We start from the raw sequence: 18,821 nt of genomic DNA, 5'->3' as shown, positions 1-18,821 counted from the left end.
AATGATGACTTCTAACCTTGGGTTGAACTAGCAGCAGCACTGGGCTGGAAGCTCAAAGGATGCAGTGTGAAGCAGTTTCTTTCATGTATCCCAGGCCATTAGCAAGAGCAGGGACTGAACATGAGTGACAGACCCTATTTCACCAGAGTCAGCTGCAAATCAAACCCCTTCTCTCCTGTGCAGCTCATGCCCCTGCCCAGCAGGTGATTTCTGGAAGCTCTGCTCAGAATTAATGCCCAAACGCCAGCTTTGCATGGCTACAGAGAGATACACATTTTGCTAGGACCTGGGTTTTGCTTTGTTTTTTCCCTAAAAAGCATATTTCAAATGGTGAAGGGCTCTGAGATGGAAATAACTGACTTGTGCTCCAGTTTCCCCCAGGGCAGCACTGCCTGGGTCTTCAGCCAGCACTTAGCAGGGGCAGGAAGACTGGTCTGTTATCACACCTGAGACATTTCTCTAGCTGAGGCTAAAGGGAAGCAGATATTTCTGGCTGAGGAAGAAAAAAAGGGGTTTTCCAAGGGGGTACAGTGGGCCTGAATAAGTCCTGAGAAGTGCTAGGGAAGGACAGGGAATCCCAGAGGCAGAGTCAGTTGCAGCAGGAGCTGCTGGCACAGAGATAAGGGGTCCCAGCAAGAGCTGTGCTAAACACAGAAGAGGCACTCCTGAAACTCCACAATCATATTAACCTGTTAATTTATACAGCGGCTCTGTACAAAAATAGAAGAGTTCTAATAAGATTAACAATATTAAATAAATACTTAATAGAAAAAGTCTTTGGCCTAGTTCATAGCTCATCCTTTGGGTTGATGTTCATTTCACTGGGTCCTAGATGCTCCTGGTCCAACATCGCGATCACTTCATCTGCCTGGATTCGCTCCTGCAAGAGGAGAAGGGAAGAAAATGTAACAGCAGAGCTTCAGTGCCTGCTCTCAGCTTATTCAGCATGGCTCAGCCTGCTGGGAGGACCCACAGCAAGCAGTTCATCCAAGAACCAGCAGTAGTAGTTGAGAGGACAGGGGACAGCCTGGGACTTGAGCTGGGGATCACTAGCAAAATTAATCAAATCACATTGCATCTCAATACCTCCTCCCTCCAGGGGCTGCAATGGTTGGGGCAGAGCTGATGTATTGCTGTTCCCTTATCACACTTCACTAGCAGTCACTGCCACAGTGTGCCCTCCTCCTGTCCCCTCTGCTTGACGTGGATTTCCAGCTCCCTGGGCAGGGCTGATGATCTCCTACCACACATGCACCAAGTATGGAGGAATTTCAGCTAGCATCAAAAAGCAGAGAGACAGTAAGGTGCATGTCTGAAAATAAGCTTCTCCCAAAACCTCGCAGCCCACCTGCTTCACAAGGCAAAGGCAAAAGGGTTTTGCTCTCTCCCTGCGTTTAGTTTTGCTTGGAGGTTGCCGATTGAAAGGCACCACAGCCCAGATCTCCTCAGGCATCCGGGTGCCCAGACTCAGGGACTTCAGGCTGCCAAACTGCTTTTGAGGACCTGGCAGCAGCCGCACATTGCTGGCCTCTGAGCTGCGGAGGACTTCCCCGTTCATCAGGTTATTGCCACTAGGTGTCAGAAATGGCCAGCCTAGCCCTGCGCAGAGCCCTCCCGCACTCCGCTCAGCACCCCAGCCCAGCCCTGCACCCCATGGGCCCAGGGTGATGGGTGTCCAGGAGCATGGCTGGCAGGGAAAACTGTTCGGTCCCGGCGCCACCGGCTCATGTCCCTGTGGTGCAGCAGATGGGAATGCTGCTGCGGGGGGTGTGATGGGGGAAAGATAGATGTGCTGGGACTGGAGGCTGAAGATGGTCCAGGTTCCTCTAGGATGCTGGGTACCCCCTAGCTCCCCTCACATCGTGATGGAGGGACTCACCAGCTCTCTGTAAAGAGGGTCCAAGGTGAACCAGAGAGCCACAGCACACCGCTGGCCTTTGGTAACCGCCTTCACCCCGTGGGGGTTCTCGCCGCCTGACGAGAAGCTGATCATTCGCCCGCACTTGGGCTTGATGGAGGCCTGTGGGAAAACAGGTGATGCCAGGGTGGCAAGCAGCAGCACGGCTGCATGCACTGGCTGTGTCTGGGCTCGTCATGGTCCAGGGCCTGGGATCTTACTGGGCATCTCTCTGCATCACCCCAGGACCCAGTGAGCTGCACTGGAGGACATGCAGAGCTCTGGGCATGACTGTAAAAATGTGTGGGGTAAATAGGGAGGTGTGAGGCTTGGTCCTGCTGCGCAGCCATCATGCAGGAAGGAGATGGTAGCATGGAGTCCTTGCAAAGCCCGCAGGTGACCACCTACGGCAAAACAGGGCCACGGCATAGCTCCAGGGAGGTTCAGGCTAACCCTGGCATAGGTTGTGAAACGCGTTTCTTCCCTCTGCTGAGTCCACAACAGGTATCCTGCAGGACCTCAGGGGCAGAAGTGCCAACCAAATCAACCCTCTCGCACTGATCTTAGGTAGATGCAATCTACCCTCCAGCATCTACTGGACTTCAGAGCCCCAGCATGGTGCCCAGATGCTCTGTCCAACTACAGAGGGGGTGCCAGCCTCTCAAACGGCCCCATGCACAGGTGGGGGCTTGTGCCTGAGCCCCATCCCTCTCAGGGACTGATGTCCACCACCGTGACCTGCTCTGGGTCAGACACTGCATACGTACAGAGGCATTGTCTCGTGTTTGGCCACGAGATGGGGTGGGAGGTCAGTGGTCCTCCAGGCAGGGATGACTCTCAGCCATCCCTCTGATCTGCAGGTTTCCTGCACGGTGCAGCCTCTAGGCAGGGCACAGAAGGTCTGTGCACCTCTGCCAGCAGGATTTTGTATGGGCTCTTTGCAAGGTAGGCTCTGGGAAGCCCAGAGCCCCAGCATATGATGCTGAGGAATGGCATTTGGTTCACAGCACCAACTTACCGTCACAGTTTTGGCATCCATCTCAGTGAAAATGAACTCGCCTCCTTCGAAATCTGCGTTCATATACAGGAGGGCACTGGGGGAGGAAGCAGGACACCCCTGTGAGGGGAGCAGCAGGGAGGGCTCAGGGCTGTCCCCTGTGTCCAGGGCAGATCCTGCACCGCTCCACTGAGATGGGGCAGGGGGGGAGCTGCCGGGTAGGAGAGCTCCTGCTGTGGGGCCAGTCAGGGCCACCCAAACTGCCCCCATTTTGGAGCCACAGCTGAGAACCAGCAGATCTCTCCTTGGCTAAGGAACAATTTTCAAAATGTCCCCTGGGTCCCACCAGTTCTCACCCTCCCGTTTTGCACCAAAAACACCTGACAGAGACACAGCCCTGTGGGCCACAGCTGGAATCTCCTGACCCTGAAGTATCACAGAGCCATTACAGTTAAACTCTGGCCCGAAGCTTAGCCATGATGCTTGCTGCCACCAGAACCTACCTGCTGGATCTCACTTCTGCCGTGGCTGGGATGTACCAGCTTTAGGGCTTACAGCCTGCGGAGCAGGATGCCCTGCCTTGGGGAGGGTCCCCAGCGGCAACCCCCACTTCCTTCCTACCTGTAATCCCGAAAGGTGTAGGCAGGAGGCTCCTTCCAGCACTCATTGGCCTCAGGGTCCAAGAGGCAGTTGTCAGCATGGATGGGGTGGCTCAGGTCGTTCCTCCTCTCCTGCTGGCCTAGGCAGGACCATGTGGAGGAAGGGGGAAGGAGAAGGGGTGGATGAGATGGAAATGCCATGCTCTGTGGGGTCCGTCATGGTGGGGAGCCTGCCCCAACCCCACTCCGGGTGGTGTTCACAGGTGAGAGGAGGAAAGAAAAGGCTGGGCAGACAAGGCAACATCTGAGGACTCAGATCTGCACAGCTCTGCTTGTTCCTTGCTGCACAGAAGCGAGATGGAGAGCTGGGGGAGTGGAAAGGAGAAGTGATAGTGAAAGGAGGCAAGAGAAGCAGGAGGAGAAAAGAGGAAGAGTTGGAGACATGAAAAACAAGAGACAACCCAGAAATGAGCTTCTTCGGGAGAGCAGTGCCCACCCTTTGCTGCTGTGGGGACGGTCACTTTGCCCAGCCCTCAGCCACCAGTTTAAGCATCAGACAAAACAGAGCTACTCTCAGGCTTGGATCCCCCACTCGTAAACCCCCCTTTCAGGGCCTGAAGCCCTCCTGTCCTCCCAGCCCTGCCCCTCCGCCGGCCCCCCAAGCCCTCACCAGAGAGGGCGGTGCGGCACACCAGGTGGGTGTAGGAGAAGTAGAGCGTGGAGTTCAGCATGAAGTAGGACTCGACGATCCTGCGAGCCTTCTCGCTGATGTCGTAGAAGAGGCGGGCACTCTTCAGCGGGACACGGCCCTCGTAGCCGTACTGGGCAAGGAGAAGGGGCGAGACAGGGTCAGTGCTGCACACCGGCTAGGAGGGAGGGCATGGGAGAGGAGGAGGAGGAGGGAAGGAGATGTACCTTGAGGGCTTTGAGGACAGTGGCTCCTTCAAATCTCTCGTTTGGGGTGTGGGGGGAGGTTTTGCCCCTGTAACCATCTCCAGCCAACATGATCCCCTGAGAGACACAAACACGGGTGAGAGGTGAACTGGCTCCCCAGGAGAGGGGGAGCTGCAATGGAAGCACCTGGCACCCTCTTCCTCAAATCCCCCAGGACTGCATTCACCGGGACAGGTGAGTTGGGTGGGAAGGCACTGCAGCTCTCCATGAACACAGTCCATTCCGAGATGCTGGAGAACAGCCACCCACCTCCCAACTGGGGATGTTCAGGCACCCTCAGTCCCTTCCCAGGGTCAGCCGACGATGAATGAGAAGGCTCAGCCAGGCTTGTGGATGAGCATCCTTTGGGCTTGTGTATAACGTGCGGCAAAGAGCTATTTCTGCATAGGCTGTCTTGCAGCATGTTTCTAAGAACGGCCCAAGAGGGAGTAGCAGCTCCTGTGCTGCAGTTATGGGTGTGTTATGGGGATAAGCATTTGACTGCTCTCCATGGGCATCCTGGCATCAGCTGCAACATTCAAGAGTGAGGCATGAACCTAGAGCCTCTCCAGGGGCTGATCACACGTTCAGCTCTCACAAGCCAGATGCTGGGGAGAGCATCAGGCACTCAGCCCAGGTGGCAGTCATGTCCCTCCCAGGGGCATTGCCTACTCACACTGGCCACCCTGTGAAGCTCTCGGCACTGCTCCTCCGAGATGACGTTATCCAGTAGTACTCGCTGGGTGCCATTCAGCTGCTGCGAGTTGTAGACAAACTTCACATCGCTGTAGAGAAGCGGACCCCCTGATGGAAAGAGAGACACAAAAAGACCCTGTTGAACATGCCCTGGCCTCATTGACATCTTGTACTGTGGCTGAGGGCCAGCTAAAGTCACCTGGGTGCACTGCCAGGGAAAGAGCTTCACAGCAGAGAGCAGAGTTTGGCCTCACATCAGCAACAAAAGAAACAGAAGCAATGGAAACACCTGGAGATGAAATAAATTTGCTGCAAGAGCATCAGCATTTTCCACCTTCTCATTAGCTGCCTTGCAAATGCAGGGACCACAGCCTGAAAACGCCAACACCCGATGGGACACGATGAGAGACACCGGCTAACTTGGCTCTCCTGCCCAGCAGCCAACATCAACGGAGGCCATAAGTTTCCATTGCATTTGCGCTGTGTGGATCTTGCTGGCTTGGCATGCAAAGCTGCTCTCTGCAATTGTCATCACTGGGCTTTTTGTCTTTTACACACATAGAAAACCTAATGCAGTGCTGAGCTTGCAGCCAGCATCGCTTGTTCTCCACCAAGAAGAGGGGCTGGGAGTGGGCAAGCCAGAGGACCCTGAGGACAATCCTCCTCCGCAGAGGCAAAGGAGCTGCTATGGCTGTCCCTGCAATCCCTTGCTCTCTGCCTCCGAGCTGCCTCCCTCTGCCTGCCAGAAGCCAATGGCTTGGCTGCATTTTGGAGGTCCCAGGAAGCATCCCCGGGATGGGAATACAGCTGTGGTTGGGCTTGCACGCTGCTGAGCTCCTGCCTGGTATGGGGCAACTAAGCCTTGCCATGTGCTGAGCGAACAGGCAAGGAGAAGAGAGAGATTAGCTCTTTACTAGAAGTTTGGATCCATCCCCATCAAATTTGCCTCATCAGAAAAACATATTGAGGCCACTAAATCACCATCTTCTGAAGCCTCTTCCCCTCATCTCCTCGAAGAGAGAGAATGAAAGAAATGGCAACAATAAAAACCTAAACCAGTTGCTTCTCCAGGAGGAAGGTGAAATGCATCTAATTTGTGGGAAAAATTATCTGTTGTCACAGAGCTGCAATAAAACAGAGGAAACAGAGCTGCAGAGCTCCTCTCACCATGTGGCACAAGGAAACTTCTCAGTTACACTGATTTTACAATTACTACTTTTCCTGTCTGTTGAGGCACACTGTGTGTTTTTGGAAGGTCTCCTTGGCCTATGGAGGACATGTAGCCCTGAGGGCAGAGCCCCATCACTAGCCCATGACTTTATTTCTGAAGAGTTAGGCTTCTTGGAAACGGAAAAGATGGGACGTTCCTCATGTTCACTTTGCTGTTCTTGTTGCTCGATAATAGCATTTAGTATAAATGCAGCTGGATTAGAAACAGAACTCTGAAGTCCAAAGTCCTGGCACACTCCAACTCAGGGCTGAGTTTTCCAGCTCGGATGTTGCTCTTCCCCAGCCGTAGGCACATGAGGGATGAACCTGGAAGGCATCACTCACCACTTCCCCAGTTTCTTCTGTTCCTCCCAGGGAACTAGCGGTGGCTGTCCTGTGCCGTGAACACTGAACCTTTGTCCCACACCGGCAGCGCGCTCCTGGCTGCCTTCGTTGCCCCCACCGCCTCTAAGCACCAGTAGAGAGAGAGACCTGTTTCCCGTGTGTATGCTCTGTGAAAAATACCCCAAAGAAACTGGGCATTCTTTGGACTTTTGGGAGTGAACAAATTGGTGGAAAGGAGGACGGGGGGAAGGAGAGAAGTACAGAAGAGGAGTACAAAATTAAAATGGACTTTTCTTTTTCTCTTTTGGCCTTTTCTTTTCTTTTTCCAAGTGAAAAGAGAGAAAGAAAAAAAGACAACAGAGAAAGGAAGCAGCTGGATGGACAAAAATACCATTTTCTTTTTGAATGGTTTCAGTTTTCTTTGTAAACTTGAAAACATTCTGCAACTAAACCAGAATAAAAGCACAGAGAGAAGAAAAAACAGAAAAAGACACACTCTGAAATTATTTGGTTATAGAAGGCAAACAGGCCAGCAAATATAAATCAACCAACTCTTGGCTTAAGCAAGCTCTTCAGGATCTTCCTGTGGTATTTGCCTATTTTATGTATGGCTAGAGAAGGGATAACAATACTCTGAACACGACACTGAGCAGCTGGAGACAACTTGGGCCGTGGAAAGCTGTGAAATTCCCCAAAAAGCACAACCATCCGTTGCATTACAGGGAGGTTTAATTGCCTGCTGCTGTGGAGCTGGCCCACTAGAGACACGAGACACAAGGCACGTCCTGGCTTAAGATCCCATTGTTTTGCAGCAAGGAGCATGCTTTGGTATTTGGCTACAATATAGTTTTTCAAAATTATTATGGGGGAAATCTTGTCTTTAGTAGAAAATGTTATGGTATCTTCTATGGTTGCTGAAAATGTGCTGAAATCAGTTGAAATGTCTGCAGACAGGCTTTAAAACCGATTTGATGTAAGCCAAGACGTGAAATCACAAGCCAGTCTGCACACAGAAATGGTTGTTAATATGGTGTGATCCAGCACATTTAGCAAAGCATCAGGACTGGAGTTCCCAAAACCTAATGCCTCCAGCATCCGTCCTTCTGCAGCCTGGACACAGGGAACATTTTAATCTTAAAAGCACCTGGGGGAAAGACTACTGTTTGTTGGCGTCACCTTCCCCACGGTGAGGAGGACCCAGCCTCTCAGCTCCACATCTCAGGGCTCTGTACTGAGCAGCTCAGCAGGTGGGAAAAGCAAGATGAAGAGCAGAGCAGTGCTGGTGGGATCCACAGACCCAGAAATGCTGTGGCAGCATCGAAGACTTCTCTGTCTCTTTAACAAAACTTCAACCCCCACAGACAGGATTGGCCCTCATTGCTCAGTGGCTAGCCTTTGCAGTCTGCAGTCTCTAGCAATAGGAAAAAACCTTCTGATTTTGTTGAAACATCTTCATCAGACTTACCCTCCTTCAACTCTCGATCTGGTTTTGGCATGGGTTTCCTTGCCAGGGACAGACGGGGCCCATCCTCTGGTTCATTGCTAATACTTGATGGGACACTGAGGAGCGAGAGAGAAGAGAAACATCATGACTTCGGCCACAGGTCTCCAGTTCTGGAAATTGCGCTGTTTTGCACCCTTCGGAAACCAATACATGAAAAAAATGGGCAAATCGGTACTTTGTACAAATGTCACAACCACACAAGTAGAAGCCCTCACCCTGTCCTGTGGCAAACAATGTTTTTCTGTTAATGGGAACAACAGTTTCCACCAGCAAAGCACAGACACCAACAAACCTGAACAGCACCGCTTGCCTCATCGACCAAGTTCCCTCTAGACCATCGCTGGTTTTGAGGCACTCAGCTAAAATGAGGTGCTTGTGGGAATGTTTCTAATGGTAAGGGGCAAAGGGCCTTAATTCAACCATGATGGTGTGCTGGGGTGGATAGGAAGCACCCCCTGAGTGGCAGGCTCGTACACCATCATGGGCACATCCCCTTCACCCCACTGCAGGGACTGGTGAAGCCGCGGGCTCAGCTGGGGTGGGTGGTGGCTCACCTGTGCTCATCCTGGCGGGCGCCGTACCTGTTCCAGTAGTTCTGCGGGAAAAAAGAGAGGTCGTGCTTCTTAATTTAATGCACCAGCTGAAGCCAGGGAGCTACCTGCGCTGCCTTGCACTTGGGGACATCAGCCAGCCTCTCTGGTATGGACCCATCCCACACAACTTTGGGCAATTGCCTGGGGTCACCAAATTGAAAAAGTAACCCCAACCCACACTGGCATTGTATGACAAGTACAGAGGGAGCCTGGCTTGCCCAGCCTTCTCTGTCCCGCCCCACCACCATGGCAGTGGCTGAAACACAGCCAAACACCATGGCAGGGGAACTGGACTAGGCTGCGTCTGCTTCTCCTTCACCCCGGGAACGGCTGCCTTCCTTGCTTTGCCATCACCATTTTCCCATAGGGAAAAAACCAAGCCAAGACTCAGCTCCTGAGTCACCTAAATGGGACTTGCTTTATAGGAGAGGGGAGGGGGGAAGTTGGTCCTATAGCTGTGAACTCCTAAAGGTCCTCGCCATAGCAGACCCAGGCATTACCGGCTCCTTGTAGGTGTATCCGAGGCCAGCCGCAGCCACCTGCAAGAGGTGAGACTCCAGCTTATGGCGCCGCAGCAGCCTTTTTGCTTCCTGAAAAGAAGAGGAAAAGGGGAGTAGTTGCACATGTAGCTTTCACAAGACACAGGCAATGCACCTCTGCTTCAAGAGAGGTTTGCTTTTCGTACAACACCGCAGACTCCTATGGGGTGAGGGATGCTTGGGTCATGCCTTAAAGCAACGCCAGACACAGGGCTAAGCCGCTCACTATATTACAGAAGGGGAGGTGTTCAGCAACTCATTCGGGAAGCCTGAATCTCCAAAATACATGTCCATAGCTGGCAGAGAGTGCTGAGCACCTTGGAAAGCCTCTAACTATCTGGGCAAGAGGCTGGCCAGAGAAGCTCCAGCTGCAGAATGGGAGGCAGGTTCAGGCTGGTGGAGCAGGGACCCTGGCTGGGCTGTGCCTTGGTTCCCCATCTGCAGCGCAGAGCCCATAGGCTGGCGGTGGGTGGGCTGCAGCATCGCAGCCTGGGATGCACTCCGGGCGCTTGGACGGGGACCACAAAGCACAGCCAGCTGGAAATCGTCCATCAGAGGGCTTTTTTTTGAATGAAAAATTTGTAAACAAAACACTGGGTTTTCTCCTAGAAAATTACTTTGCAAAGCAAAAATCAAAATTTTTTTTTTTACAGAAAACTTCAAAACACTGGAAACAATGAAATGTTTTTGTCAACTTCAGTTTTTTTCCTAGATTCACTTTGTGAGGAGAAACGATAATTGTTTTTGGTTTCTTTTTTATCATTTGCCTTTTCTTTTTTAGCGTTTTACCAAATTCACCTTGATTTTCCTGGAAATCAAGGAATTCCCAAGGGAATGGAAAATCCAATTCCTGCCTACCCTCTGCTTATGGCGCAAGGGGAATGAGCCTCAGCAGGGCTGTGATGGGACGGGAGGAACTTCTCTTCTTCTGCATCGTGAGAAAGGCAGCCCCAGGGCCATAGATAAAGGCTGCCCGGACCGGAGAGGAAGCCTGTCCTGCTAGGTAACTGAACACATACTGCTTGGTTGTTTGACCCCAGCCTAACCCTGTGATAGCAAAGCTACTCCCTGCGGAACAGGCTGAGTGCTGAACTCCAAGCTCAGTGACTTGAGAGTAACGCTGACGTCCCAGCCTCCCCTTGGGAAAATATTTCTCAGCCCTCTCTTAATGGAGGTCGCCCTCTGCTCAGTGCTTCCTTGCATTCCTCCTCCACGTCTCCTCTGGAGCACGGAATGAGAGGAGAGTTTACGTTGTTGAGGAACTCATTCATCACCCTCCCTGCCCTTGCTTGGGCTTTGCTAAACTGAAGTCCCCATTTAAAGAAGATTCTGCCCTCCAGCTTCTCCCCCACACCAGTGACTCTGGACTTGTACCCTGACAATTAGCATCGCCAGCTGGTCCAGCATCTCCACATCTGTTTTCAAAGTGGTCCCACTGTCGGAAAGCTGCCAAGCTGCTTTTATTTCCAACTGATGCTTTTGTTAAAGCCTCCCACCAAGGGCTCTTAGGTGACACTCCCTCTCACCTTTCTGGGTTTGATGGTGTCTGGATCCATTGTACCTTCCAAGAGGCCCTCGTAATAACCTGCGTTCTCCAAGACATCTTCATCGTCCGGGTGGAAGAGGAGGTAGGACTTGGCACACTCCAGGGCTTTTACGTAGTCACCGACTGGGAGGCAACACAACAGTTGTCAGGGGGGGAGAGGGGGGCACAGCCCTGCCGGTGGTGCCGGGGGCTCATGCAGAGCACGGCAGGGCAGAGCCAAGGAGGGGAGCCTGCAGAGAGGGAGGGCACAGCCGGAGCTCTCCATCAGCTGAAGGGTGAGCCCAGCACTTTACAAGGCTCTTTTGATGCAACTTTGTCTTAACTGCTCCGTTTCACCGGCAGGGAAACTGAGGCACAGAGACACGACTTCTCTGCGGTCATGCACAGGTCGGATGGTATCCAAATTGGATCCAGCTGGATGGGCAGGATGTGGATGCTGTCTGGCAGCAAATTGCCTCTCTTCTGTGCAGCATCTCAGGGCTCTGGGGGGTTTTACCCACCACATTAAACCTCTAATTGGGCAGAGGAACAAAAAAGCCTGTACACCACGCATGAAATGCTACTGACTCCTCCAGCTACTGACTCTTCCCATTGCATTGATGAATAAAGAAGCTTTAGGTTTGAGTAGCGATTTTGACCCTCACACATTCTGCCTTTTTCAGGAAAGAGCTCTTAGCACAAGCCTGAGATAGCAGAATTCTGCCTAGATTTTCTTTTATGTAACAGAACACAATAAAATACCATACAGGACCACATAACTGGCAGTATTTTACAGCACTGCCAACTCCTGATATTTTGCAATGTTGCCAACTCCTGCAACTTTACTGTGAATCTTAAAATATTTGGCAATTAGCAAAAATTGGCACCTTGGGATAAGCTTGGGCTAACTTGTATATCTGTTATATGTTAACTTAGAAAATGTATCAATTTTGGTTTCAGAAAATGTGAAACATATAAACCCCCAGAACTTTAATATCAAAAGGCAAATGAAAGGACCTTAAAAAAGCATGATTTATTTAAAGAATAATAATGTTTAAGCTAAAGGTTGGGCTTCTAAAACCTGACTGATGATTTAAAACACTTTTACAAAAATACTTAATCGCATTTCAGTCAACCTGACTTTTGAAGAGACAATTTCCAATGTCCTTTGCTTCCTGACTTTTTCAGACCACGCCACTGCATCACTGTAGCACAGACATCATGGGGAAATATCCTGATTTCCACATGAAACAATTCAAGCTTGTACAAAATGTAACAAAACCCAGCAAGCGCTATGAGGAACAGAAAGACAGCTTTTACCTCTGTAATAGGCAAACTGCAAGTAGTCATAATGGAGGGGAAGGAAATTTTCGATGGGCGAGATACGGCCCGAACGCGTGGCGAGTTCTCGGACACAGTCATGTTTGCAGGCCAGGACTTGCATGTAGTGATCTGCCAAGAAAAGAGGAAGAGGACAGTCTGAACTGAAAAGGATGGTGATGGTGATGAGATGAGGACAGACAGAGGTTAAATCTCCCCAACTGAAGGACACACAACTCACACTGCGCAGGTCCAGCAGGTGACTGCACACCTAGAGAAAGAACTCAGGCTCCTTCCCAAAGCCAACGGAGAGTTGCAGTCACATTTTTGCCCCCCTTGAGAAATGCCTTTCTCCGTCTGTCAACTGTAGAGGGAGCTTGAGCACCTCTTTTGTGTGCAGCAAGCTGCTGCTTCTGCCCAGGAAAGCCGAATGGGTGCAGGGATGTGCAGGTGGCAGGTAGCTCTTCAACCCGAAGAGCCAAACCAAAGGCGAGGACACCCACAAAGCAAGTGGAGATGTGAAGACAGGGTGGCCACATGTGCTGCCACACGAAAGCCATCTCCACACTCCCTTCCTTCAGCTCATCTTTAATCCTCCCCTTTCTGCAGCAGGAAAGCTCCCGAGGGCATAGGAAGGTTTAGATAAGAGGGGCCGATGCAGCTTCTCAAGCACGGCCAAGCAAGGCACCTGTGCTGTGAGTCTGAAAGGTCTAAGGTGCAAATATTACCAGCAAAATCCCCGTGTTTGCTGCTTCTCAAAGACGAGCTATCTCCCAGGGAAATGCAAGCACGTGGTAAACATCTGCCATTAGCAAGGTTTCTTAATTGGTGGGAGTCCACAATATACGCGTTGTATCAGCTGTACAGTTTCGAAGCCAACGCTGACATCTGATTCCAGTTTGGAGCCTTTGCTGCAATGTACTTACAATTCTACTTTGCTTGCTCTGTCTCTGTACACCATTAAAAACCTTAAGAAACAAACACAGGCTTGAAAAAAAACATGTGCTCAGCTACCAAAGCATTTCTCAGAGTTGCCAAAAAAACAGCCTGAGGAATTCGCAATGAAATCAAGTGGAAACTCAAAACAGTTCCCACTTGCTCTGGGCAGGTAGTCTGAATAGTTATCTGATTTACCATACACATCCAGGGTATTACATTAAGGAAAGCAAGAAGGAAAAGGTCATAAATAATTTTGTTGTAGTTTAAACCTATTTAAGCATCCTAGACCTGGAATAATCCATCACTACTTTTTCTTGGTACCGTCAAGGTGCCCTAGAAACAGGCTATATAGACTGGAATCAATTCACTGAAATGCATCTGTCCCTGGGGTGGAGAGGTGAGAGTGTTTCAATCCCATGCAGCAGCACAGCAAATTAGCTTGGGATTGAAAAGAGAAATGAGTTTTGAAGAAACTTAAACTCTTTTCTTGGTGTATTAGTGTTCCCACTCCCTGCTGAAACATCTGGGGCTGAGCGCCCTGGACCCAGGGGTAAACTCTGGATTATGCTGTCCTGTAAGGAACCACTTAGTTCCCTGTAGCAAAACAGTTGCATTATGTATCTTATTTCCCTCCACGTGCCCTCACTTCCCTGTTTCTTTGGGTGCCTGAACAGCCTTGGGGTTTGGAGTTGTCATTCCCAGGCATATCTGGCCAAGCCAAGTCACCGCACTTGCAGAGACCATCTGGCTTGTTCTCATTCCCAGGTGACGTGCTGGGTTGAGGACCACCACACCATGACCATGTCTGTGCTCCACATGGTCCAGCACAGAAACATCTTCTCTGCTCATTGGGGCTGCACTCAACTCGCACAGCACAGAAACAGTTTAGCAGGCATGATCAGCTGACAGTTACACTGGTACCAAGTCAGCCCTTAAAACACTTCTCATATTTTTTGCATGGGTAAATAAACCCAACAAAGGCAGCTTCCCATCCGGTATGTTGGTGGTTTCTCATCTTGGTCGTTTAAATTAGATTTTCTGTCTGAACACAAACAGAATTATGCAAAACCAAAAAACAATCTGCATCTGAGTGAAGTATTTTCCACACAAGAAGCAAAACTCCAGAGCTTGATGCAACTCCAAGACCATGAGCAGATAAATAAGATTTCTGTCACCAAACAAACCTTAATTTATTGCTCTTCTTTCCCTTATGTCTAATTAAATGTAATCTCATTTCTACTGAGAACGAACCATTTTAATCCCCTCTGGCTCAGAGCCACACATGCAAATCTGAAGATTACATAGCAATGTTCAATTCTCTCCAGAGATTTCAGTCAAGATCATAATTAGGTGGGCCTCCGCTAATGACAAATCCATCCTTTTGGACGGGGAGGAAATCTATGTTCTGAGCCTTTCTGGCAACTTTCCTGGCCATCTGGAGCATGGCCAAGAGGACTCTGCTGCTCCCTTCATATGCACTGAAAAACAGAGAAAATATAAACAGAGGCCAGCAATGTCTAGATTCCAGCGAGGTATGTGAGACTGTGTACAGAGGGAAACCGAGGCAGTTTATGTTAAAGCACCTATACTTCCAGCTCTTATGGAAAGCTGCAAATGCTCCACACATCTGGAAATGCAATTCTTCTAGCCCAGATTCTATTCGGGACCAAAATGAGATGTTCTAGTTCTCTGTCCTCTGGATTTGCATTTTCTGGCCTTCCAAGTGCCTCCTGCAGCATTATTCACCAGCAGCAGTGATGGAAGGGAAGACACTTCACCAAATCCAGCCAAAGTCCCAAACTCAATAATTAAAAACATTGCAGGGCCAAGGGTGAGAACCTAAAGACGCAAAAAGGTCTTACCTGCAATAGCTTCGTAGAGGCCAGCCTTATATTCCAGGTACTCATGCTCCTCAAATCTCTGCGGTCCCTCGCACATGATCTGGCAATCTTCATCCTCAGAGTAGTACCTTTTCAATGCGCGCTCCAAGAAGTCAATGGCCAGCTCATACTCCTCCTTGTCGTAGTGCCTTACTCCGGCACTGTAGTCCTCCTGCAAAGTAGGTAGGCAGAAGACAAGACCGTGAGCGGGCTACGCTGCTCAGACCACAGCATCCTGCCCTTGCCAACTGCAGGTGCTTCTCAAAAGAAGGTACAAGCAGGCAGGGACAGAATGATCTCCCCAGGTACCTACCAGACGTAAGCAGTTGTACCAAACCATGTTTAAGCCATCAATGGACTTTTGGACCAGTGGAACCTCATAAACCTGCCTAAATGCTCTTCTGAACTCCTCTATACTTAGGGAATCTTCAGACCCCAGAGTACCCTGAAGAGAGGGACCAGGCTGGGGACATAGCCATCAAACAAAGGGCAGAGAGTACCTTGAAAAAGCAGGAGCTGGCTTGCCTTAAAGGACAGCACTGAAAGGGAGAATTTGTTTTGCTGTATTGTAATACGGACCTTGGCAAGAATCTCCCCATTCATAGATGGTGCTCTCTTGGCCTCCTAAACCTCTTCTCTCCAGACTGCCTGGCACTTAACAAGGGCACCTCTTTAGCTCAGACTCACCATGTGCTGCTTGGCCTCCCGGTCAATCAAGCTGACCTTCCCCGCCATGGTCTTGTAGTTCTCGATGTCCTGCTGTATCTCCATGTGCTCAGGGTTTGCCATGAAGAAAGTGTGAGCTGCATTTGCTGCCTCCTCCAGCTTGTTCAGCTGTAACAAGATAAGAAAGACCAAGTGAGTTGGTGATGCAGGACAGTGAACACAGCAGTTTATGCTGCACCCTCTGACACCTATACCTCTGACACCCTTTTGACAACACTGGACTGGGCTATGATGGGATAACCAAGGAAAACCTGAATGCAGAGGCTAAAGAAAACAGCTGAAATGAGAGGAAAGCCCAGTGCAAGGGAAATCGGAAGAGCTGGAGTTCCCAAGAGCCAGACAGGTCACTTACTCACCTGTCTGCCACGTGGTGTATTGGTGATGGGGTCCAGCCTATTTTCCAGCTGCACATTCTCTGAACTCAGCTACTCCAACCCCCTGCACAGTCCCAGGTGGAGAGATGCTCTCATGAGATATGAGACAGAGGAGGGGAAAGCAGCTGCTGAGACCGCGCTCTCTGGAGGCTGAGCGATGTCCAGGCTAAGGGCTTCTGCTTGTAAATGTGGACTTGGGACCATTTATTAAGCTCAGCTGTGTATAGCTGCAAAAGGCCAGACTCTGCTGATAGTGGCAGAGATATAAAGAGGAGTTTACCTTGGTATATCAAGTTACTACAGATTTAGAGGTTCAGAACTGAGACCAGACATTAGTTTCACCCTGGAGAAAGCCTCATAAACAGACAGAAATGCTAGTGCCAAACACACCCACAGCAGCTGCTGGGAGCTCAGGGAGCAGGGCAGATGTTCAGGTGAAACATCTGCATGACCTAGCAGGAGAGAGGCCACTTCCACGGCTAATGCATTTGCTCCTGAAAGAAAGCCAACACCACTGAGTACCAGCAAGGTGCAGACTCAGGCCCCTGGGATATGTCTGCAGTCTGAGCAGGCTCACCCAAGCTTGTTAGCCAGGACCAGGCTAATGCTAGCCCTGGCAAGGCTGTGTCCAAGTGTTCTCCTTGATAGCGAAACCCACACCGAACTCTGTGCCACTGCTGCTAGGCTCCTCCTGAGGCACCGGAGCCAGCAAGCTCAAGCATGTCTATGCTATGCTGCCGTCATGGTATGGCAGCTCATCTGCAGAAACCTGCACACATACCCACCGGACAACCCGACCGGCAAAATGACGAGAACTGAAAAAGAGACCTGCAGAGAAGCGTGAGCTTCACACCCTCTTATTCTATGCCTGGAGCAGGGCAGAGAGGCCATGTGAGGTGAGGTGAGGCCATGGTTGCCCTCAAGACCCTGCTCATCCCCAGGAGAAAACGGTGGCTTCCTTGGGGCTCCTTAACACTGGATTAATACTTGCATGCACTTAATGAGCATCAACTATAGCTTGCCTTTCAGCCAAGCCAGGAGAAACACCCAAAACCTCTTTCAGTGAGCACCTGTGAACTGCCTAGTACCCTGCATTTCTCAGGGGCTCAGAGAGGGCATACATACACTCATCACCAGCCAGGCATATAATAACTAGTTTCATCTCTGACATTTTATTACCTTCAGAGATGTGGCTGAACTGTCAATTGTCTGAGCAGCCACCTCATCAGCATGTTGCTTGTTACCTCCGCAGAAGTGTTTGCAACCATCTTTAAAATTAAAATACACATCCAATAACACATGAACTCCTGTTGAACCAAGTGGGATTGACATCTGGGTGAAATCATGGGGTCTTCTGCTTGAGGAATGCCCCTGTGTGTGTATATCCCATGGCAATTTTGCATACGCAGCTTGTGAAAGCTTTGTGGTGAAATACTAAGGGAAAAAATGCAAAGGATTTGCTCAGGGCACTTGGCTGCAGCAACAGCAGAGCAAAAAGTCTTTTTTTATGCTGAACGCTGCTCTGAGCAGGAATAGCTGGAGTGGGGCAAGAGCAACAGGTTCAATTCGGCTGGACAAGGAGAGTCCCCCTGGAAGCACTGAGCCCACACCAAATCACTCGGCAAATCTGCTCCTATTTGGAAAGTGGAGTTGTCTGCCAGCATTAATAAAATACGCCCGTTGTTTAACTGGCAGAATGATGCCTCCTTTCATACTGCACGTAAAGCTTGGCAAGACTCGGGAAAATAGAGGGTGAAGACATGCATTATTTTTGTGAAGTAACCTTCTCTAAGGGTGGCGTGGAGGAAGCGTGTTTTGGATGCAAAGGAAGCAGCCAATGCCCTTTGAATCTCTACTCTCAAATACAATTTCCAAGCGGCAAATATTAAAAAAGTACTGTAAAAGGTTTCCTTTGGTTTTTCCTCAAAACAAGGTGGAATTAGAAAGTGCAGCAAGCTGCTGAAAACAATTTTTGCATTAAAAGGAGATAGATAGATGACTGATTGGGAGGCCAGTTTAAAGGCGAGGGAAGCGGGGAAGATGCAGAGCACAGCAGGAAACGCACCGAGCCTCCTGGCACACAGCGAATCCCCCAGAGAGGTGCCCAGCGCTTTCATCTGGGCTGTTTAGATTAGGACAAGTGCAAACAGAGTCTGCAGAGCAAACAAGGGGGCTACCATGAGTCAAACTGGTGGCAACTGGAGACATCACGGCTGCTGGAAATCACCGGCTGAGCTTGTCAGGGATGCCTGGGTGATTCTGATAGGGAGACATTGAATGGGAGCAGACACCCAAATCTACCAGGGGATTTGTGAAGCTGGCACTTTTATATCAGACGAGCCGTTCCGGACACACTCTCATGTTGCTCACTGGGGCATGGAGATGTTTTGAAAGCAGATGTCCGGATACATGAAGATCTTTCGGAGGAAAAGCCCAGCCATTGCCATGAGGCCAGACCCACGCCAGGCGGGCGCTCTCCTAAACCCCCTCTGCTGCTCCGCTGCTCCAGCACAGCCAAAATTGCTTGTGTAGTTCCCAGAAAGGCCAGGGCAGAGCTGGCGGAAGAAGCACGCGTGAATACCTCTAAAAGGAAGATGAAAGCTCTGGTCAGACGGCATCTCAGCCCGCTCCCCCGAGCTGCCCTTTGAACACCAAAGCACCGCTGTGCTGCAATGCCCACAGAAACGCAAAAAATTTGCCTTGTGTAAACTTCAGAAGTTTTTCAGGATTAGCTCTGTGCTGACA

The 18,821-nt window shown here is 50.3% G+C and overlaps 1 protein-coding gene across 1 annotated transcript in view; it reads right to left on the bottom strand.

The window, feature by feature from the left end:
* Window positions 1-782: 782 nt before the first annotated feature.
* P3H2 (prolyl 3-hydroxylase 2) overlaps window positions 783-18,821 on the bottom strand; it is a 74,086-nt gene continuing 56,047 nt past the window's right edge. Inside the window, exons 2-15 of the mRNA XM_050902776.1 lie at window positions 15,664-15,810; window positions 14,959-15,148; window positions 12,158-12,289; window positions 10,839-10,981; window positions 9,274-9,363; window positions 8,735-8,775; window positions 8,142-8,236; window positions 5,103-5,230; window positions 4,409-4,504; window positions 4,164-4,314; window positions 3,516-3,633; window positions 2,916-2,991; window positions 1,880-2,020; window positions 783-880 (exon numbers count right to left, since the gene is read on the bottom strand). Coding sequence (XP_050758733.1) covers window positions 788-880; window positions 1,880-2,020; window positions 2,916-2,991; window positions 3,516-3,633; window positions 4,164-4,314; window positions 4,409-4,504; window positions 5,103-5,230; window positions 8,142-8,236; window positions 8,735-8,775; window positions 9,274-9,363; window positions 10,839-10,981; window positions 12,158-12,289; window positions 14,959-15,148; window positions 15,664-15,810 — 1,641 coding nt within the window. The 3' untranslated portion in view covers window positions 783-787. The remainder of the gene's footprint in view (window positions 881-1,879; window positions 2,021-2,915; window positions 2,992-3,515; window positions 3,634-4,163; window positions 4,315-4,408; window positions 4,505-5,102; window positions 5,231-8,141; window positions 8,237-8,734; window positions 8,776-9,273; window positions 9,364-10,838; window positions 10,982-12,157; window positions 12,290-14,958; window positions 15,149-15,663; window positions 15,811-18,821) is intronic.

Source organism: Gymnogyps californianus, chromosome 10, assembly GCF_018139145.2.
Source record: "Gymnogyps californianus isolate 813 chromosome 10, ASM1813914v2, whole genome shotgun sequence".
NCBI lineage: Eukaryota > Metazoa > Chordata > Aves > Accipitriformes > Cathartidae > Gymnogyps > Gymnogyps californianus.
The sequence above is the reverse complement of the archived record's forward strand: the minus strand, read 5'-3'. Positions and strand labels throughout refer to the sequence as shown.